General features: G+C 40.7%; 1 protein-coding gene across 1 annotated transcript; it reads left to right on the top strand.

Moving 5' to 3' along the window:
• Nucleotides 1-2,472: 2,472 nt before the first annotated feature.
• Nucleotides 2,473-5,425, top strand: LOC145668105 (uncharacterized). Its single transcript, XM_081735632.1, has 2 exons — nucleotides 2,473-3,178; nucleotides 3,212-5,425. Exons 1-2 carry the CDS (start codon nucleotides 2,729-2,731, stop codon nucleotides 5,225-5,227), a joined length of 2,466 nt encoding a protein of 821 aa, XP_081591758.1. The 5' UTR covers nucleotides 2,473-2,728; the 3' UTR covers nucleotides 5,228-5,425.
• Nucleotides 5,426-5,870: the final 445 nt, after the last annotated feature.

The following is a 5,870-nucleotide window of genomic DNA, read 5'->3' as shown; positions in this document are numbered from 1 at the left end:
CGGATATGAACAACAAAAATTTGTTGGATACATATATGTGTGAAACTCTATATTAAAGTTTCTTCAAGTTATTTTCGTAAAAATATAATTTTAAGAAGAAAAATCTGAAGTAAGTATTTGGTATTAAAAGGTAACGATTTATTGTTTACAAAGTGGTGTTACGATTATATTTCTAAGATTGTGTAATGATTAAATATACATTTGAAGGGAATTAGTGAATGATGGAAATGAGTACCCTTTATTTAAGTATATAAGAAAAATGTTTACTTAGAAAGGCCTGATTAATGTTGAACAAAGTTGTTCATGAAGGCGGAGATCGTGTTCCCAATTATTTTATTTATGACATTGAAGATTTACGTATATTTTTAGCATATATAAATAGGTGCAGTGTTTATTGCATATAACTATTTTTCTCACCTTTAAAGCAAACACAACAAATATTAAAATGGAATATGTTATCTACCCTTGCACTAATAAGCGGTCATTGTGTAATAAATGGTATTTATGTCTTGTTTTTTAATATGCCGTGAAGTAAAGGATTTCACTTTCCTTTTCTTAATTTAATTGAATGTCTAAAGTATAATGCACTCGTATATTCTTAGCACATTTCCAAATAATATCGTCAGATTTGCGTGCAACATAATGTACCATAGAAACGATCGTAGGTATTTCTACAGATCATACGTCCTAGCATCCAGTGAAAAAAATTAAGGCTTATGGCATTACTGCTGTATCTCTGAACCACACGAAAATCGAAAGAAGAAAGTGAATATTATGTTTCCTCCAAAATAGTAGGTAGTCACAGTTGCTTAGTAGTGATGATTGTTTGAAATACAGTGTGGATGTATGGCATAAAACACCAATTTGTGCTAGGTGGTCACTAAAGCCAAACGAATACTATTTAACCGAGTCAGGGCAGGAGCGCAGCAGGGCCCAGGCGGTAGCGGGGGGTTCGTCCGTAGAGAGCAGGCGCGTTATCGGCGGTGGGTATAAGTATAAACGAGAATACTGAAAAGTACTTTATATGTCATAGAATGCATAGCTTATGTGTTTCACAACTTTGGGGGAGATATTAAATGCCACCCAAAAAGTACAAAAATATACTAAATTAGGTTTGGTTACATGTTTCTCTTTTCACTAGTTTCAATTCGTTAGGAAAGATTGTTCACCTGCTTAATAGGCCATGCCTTCCAGACAATTTCAACGACTGGCACTCCTTATTTTTGTACAACTCGATAAAAATCAAACATAATAAGTGAAAATCTTGTCATGTACGCACCATTGCCACACTACCTTTCCCATAAATCATAGCAAGTGTACCTCTCCGCCAAATAGTCCCTTCTACCTCCACTTATAAAGACAACTAACAACAACAAGTATTTTGTGACCTTCAACTATTCCCCTCGCTTGACTTTCACTCACTCCTCATCACAAACCAAAATAAATTCTCCAATACATCTGGTAAACTTTCTAAAATTCGTCCGGTGATTCGGCATTTAACCAAACCCTATTTTCAAGTAGTAAGAACAGTAGTAATAGTAGCTTAGGTTAGATTGGATTCAGCGTAGTCACATTTTATGGGTGCATACTGACATTCGTGAAAAATAAGCCTTCAGTACCAAACATTTCTTATTGGTATAGTCTCAGCAACTGTTCCTGAGAGGCTGTACCGTACAGCATTTTACGGGGTGCAGACTGACATTCATATAATAAAGAACATTACACAGACTTTAACAAACCTACACGAGGTTTACGTTCATCTTGAAAGGACCATCCACTGGGTCAACTTTTAGTTAAATAATCGCAGCGGGTATTGACCCTCAAAAGTTGTGCGATTGGGGAAGAGTGGAGCAGACTATTTGTAGGTGACCCATGATCACTTGTGACATGCATCGAACTTTGTTTTTCTTGTTTATTCGCTTCTTTAAGACATTATCGTGCAGTATGGCCATATAAATACTTAACGTCCAAGTAATGTACCATAAAAAAGATCGGGTTAAGTGTTACAGAGGGGTCCAGAAATAGATAAAAATTTACAGGAGAAACTTCAGAGCTCAAGTAGTATTCTTGAAGCTGCGATGAACAAGAATACTATATAAGCTACTTTTTTACAAAAAAAAAAAAAAGTCATATAAAATAAATAAATAAAATAAAAATGTAAAAATAAAAAAAATAAAATAATGATGATGATACTGATATTGTGTTTCTGTATGACGTTCACTTTCCTTAAGACTATGATTGCGTGAATGTGTCACTGATTGCTGAACGCGAACCCACCGGGCCCAGACGGGCAAGCTGTCAACACTCACTGACCCATCCACTACACCAATCATCTCCGGAAAGTAGAACTCAAATCGTCCCAAAATGTGAAGATTTCTAAGCCTCCCTCATTCTCACTCGCAGTCCAGCATCCCGATCCGCAGGTCATAGCCTTAAGGAAAGTGAACGTCATACAGAAACACAATATCAGTATCATCATCATTATTTTATTTTTTTTATTTTTACATTTTTATTTTATTTATTTATTTTATATGACTTTTTTTTTTTTTGTAAAATTGGCGTTCCACAGCCAGGATCTGTTATTTCAATCTTTCGCGAGTGCTAAGTGAATCGTATTGAAAGAGCAGTGTAATGTAATGGGGACTGTTGTGACAAACGACTCCTTGAACGATGTGTAGTCACTCTTGAGTTTGTATATGTGTAACTTGGGGAAAACAATTTATATGAAATGGAGATGTCTGCTGGTAGCAGGTCAAGTACTGAATCCCGTAGCCCGGATGAATATGTGTGTTGTAGTGAGGAAATACAGGGCTTCAGTGTGTATTGTGACGGTTGTTCTGGATGGGTGCATGCACAGTGCTATGATATAACCGACGAGCAGGTAGAAGAATTGAATAAGTGTAGTGAGCCCTGGTTTTGTAAAACGTGTGTGGCCAAACAGCTGACTGTGCAATCGCTTTCCAAGTCACAGGAAAGTGGAAGTGAACGGAACACCGCGACGCACGACACGGGAGAGAAACTCTTACACAACGGTGGAGAGAGTGTCGGAACTGCAGGTTCCCCTGCATCCGTGACAGACCTTGCGAAAATGTTAGAACGTTTTAGTCAAACTTTAACTTTAACTTTGGACCAAAAATTTGAAAAGGTTGACAGTATTATGGACCAAAAATTTGAAAAGGTTGACAGTATTATGGACCAAAAATTTGAAAAGGTTGACAGTATTATGAACCAAAGATTTGAAAAGGTAGATAATAATTTGTACGCGATGAATCAAAAATTTGATATGTTAAAGTCGGAAATGGAGCAAATTGTAAATGAAAGAGTCGAAAATGTAAACAAGGACGTATCGGACCTCCGTAACGAAGTTCGCGATTTATACACTTCGGTGGGGGAATTTCATGATACGATAACAACGCGGGTGGACACCGTTGAGGAGAATCTCCGGTTGTCAGTAGAAAAGCAAAATCGCAGATGTGATCAGCTCGCTAAAGAACTATCGCATCTCGAGTCGAGCACCCGGAAATCTTATGACGTACTCGAGGCTAAGATCCAAACTTTGGTGAAGGATCAGGAGCAAAGTAAACCAGGTCGTGCCGGTCGCAAGCGGTCACGTGACTTTGTTGGTTGTGACGGGGTTGACTCTGACGGAACAGACTCTGACACCCGAGTGGATGTACCAGTCTCTTCGGTTGGGGAGACTCGTACTGTCCCAACGGTGACAGTCTCTGTCTGTCAGCCGACCAGAGTTCACACTAAGAATGTCTGGCCGTTTGACTTAAATTCACATTCGTTGGTTACGAACAATTCCAGTCCCGCCTGTGGGGATATCGTGAGTGGTCAGGTTGCCTCTAGGGCTTTAAATCCTTTATTGACGTGGTCTCAGGCTTCGGTCTCGACTTCCAATGTATGTAGCTTAAGTCATGTAGTGTCCAGTACTGTTGCAGATAGGACTCCTTCGTTTGTTGGAATTCCGGAGGGAGTATGTAGTCACGCAGTGGTATCGATGCCAAGCAACTTACCTTTTGGACCAAATTATACTTCTTATTCGAATTTTGGACAAAATCATAATAATGCAAAGAGCCCTGTGATTGGCTGCAACTCTCCCCTGAATTCCAGCAGATATGAGGGATGTTCTGGAAATAGGGCGTTAAATTTAAGGCTGTCGGAGCTAAATCACTTACCAAACTTCACTGGAGAATATGGTTTGGCCAGGTCTTTTCTTGAAAGTTTAGAACAGGCGTTTAAGATAATCTCTGCGTCGGAATACGAACGCATGGTTTTGGTACCGTGTTGTTTGTCGGCTGGGGCCAAGACTTGGTACCAAACGGTCTGCAAAGACATCAGCAGTTATGCGGACTTTGTGCGTCTATTTAAGGAACACTACTTCTCGGCCAGGATGGAACGCCTGCAGAAGAAATTCATACAAGGAATGAAATTTGACCGGTCCAAGTATAACCGGCTAACTGACTTTGCCTGGAAGGTCATAGCCGAATACTATGCGGTGGCACAACATCCAGATGAGACAGAACTCATTGAAATAGTCCTAGATTGTCTGCCAGCTGGAGATGCTAGATTGTTGCGAGCCGTGGAGCCCAAGAATATCCAGCATCTGATTGTTAAGATAGCCGAAATAGAAGGTCATCCGGAACCTATGGAACCAGTAACAGATAAGAAATTTAAGCGTCTGCACATTCGGCAGGCCAAGATTGGGAAAAAGACCGAAAAGAACGGAAAGGCGCAACAGACTAAAGACACTTCGTCGCAGACGGAGGAGGACGAAGTAAAGAAGAATGGTGATGCCAAGAAAAATGGAAATGGCAATCAATTCTTGGGGAACCGAGGTCGAAGAAGAAATTTTCAGGCTAGAAGACCCTGGCACAACAACAACCGAAGGCAAAACTGGGGGAACGGAAACCAGAATGTTCCATATGTTTCCAATCCTAACTACCAATCGGGAGCAATGAACTTTGGATGTCATCGAGGTGCATCCCAACAGTGCGCGCCGAGTTCGAACCACATACCGGGAGCACAAGCCTATCCGGGATACATGCCGAATTTGCCTCCTGGAGGAGGAGTGGCAACTCCCACATCCACTCCTTCCCCAGCGGTGAACATGGCTATGTCCACTGGTTGGCCTTCACCGTATACGACGTTCATGCCGCCGATGGCGCAGTCATCTGAAGCGAATGGGAATAGTTCGGGAAATGCATGTCGCAGCCCTCATTAGGGGAGAGTGTGGACTGCGATATGAATTCCTCAACTCCCCAAAAAGAAGAAAGTCCGATAACGGAACATCAAAATTTTTGTTTGGCATCAACCTGTCCAGTAGTCAATTTCGAACCTCAAAATTCAAAATTAGATGTTTTGGTAACTTCCGGAATTCGGGGAAACAAATCGGGCACGCCTCTGTTCTCGGTTCGTTTCGTGATAGACAAGAGGGAGTGTGACTCCAGTGCGGAAAGGAGTGTTCTCTTATCCTATCCCTCACCCACTCTAACTTGTTCGGTAGGAGAGTTATCTTTGGTCTGTATCCTAGATTCTGGAGCGGATACGAATTTGCTCTCGGGAGATGCTTGGAGGCGAATAAAAGAGATCTATCCCTCTGCCAAACTTCGACCGAAAACTAATATCTCTTTAAAAGGTTTTGCAGGAGACGAATCATTCCAAGTTAAAGGTTTCCAGATCTTAAACTTCACTATCCAAGGTTGTGTGTTTGAAGTCCCAGTCTATGTTGTCCAGAAATTAAAAGCACACTGTATTTTAGGATTTCCGTTTTTCGTTCGGTATAACCTTTCTTTAAATTGTAAGTCTAAAGAAATTTTGCTTCAGTCAGACTCGGGACAGACCATCTCTATTGACATGGAACAGCA

The sequence above is a fragment of the Thermobia domestica genome, chromosome 13 (assembly GCF_964235325.1).
Source record: "Thermobia domestica chromosome 13, izTheDome1.hap1.1, whole genome shotgun sequence".
In the NCBI taxonomy this organism is placed as follows: Eukaryota; Metazoa; Arthropoda; class Insecta; order Zygentoma; family Lepismatidae; genus Thermobia; species Thermobia domestica.
Note: the sequence above shows the minus strand (reverse complement) of the source record. Positions and strands in the feature narration are given on the sequence as shown.

Bases quoted from the DNA above. Each gene is read 5' to 3' on its own strand.
- LOC145668105 (XM_081735632.1), top strand. From the start codon at position 2,729: ATGGAGATGTCTGCTGGTAGCAGGTCAAGTACTGAATCCCGTAGCCCG. The intron at 3,179-3,211 runs GTTGACAGTATT...AAATTTGAAAAG, and splicing joins TGGACCAAAAATTTGAAAAG to GTTGACAGTATTATGAACCA.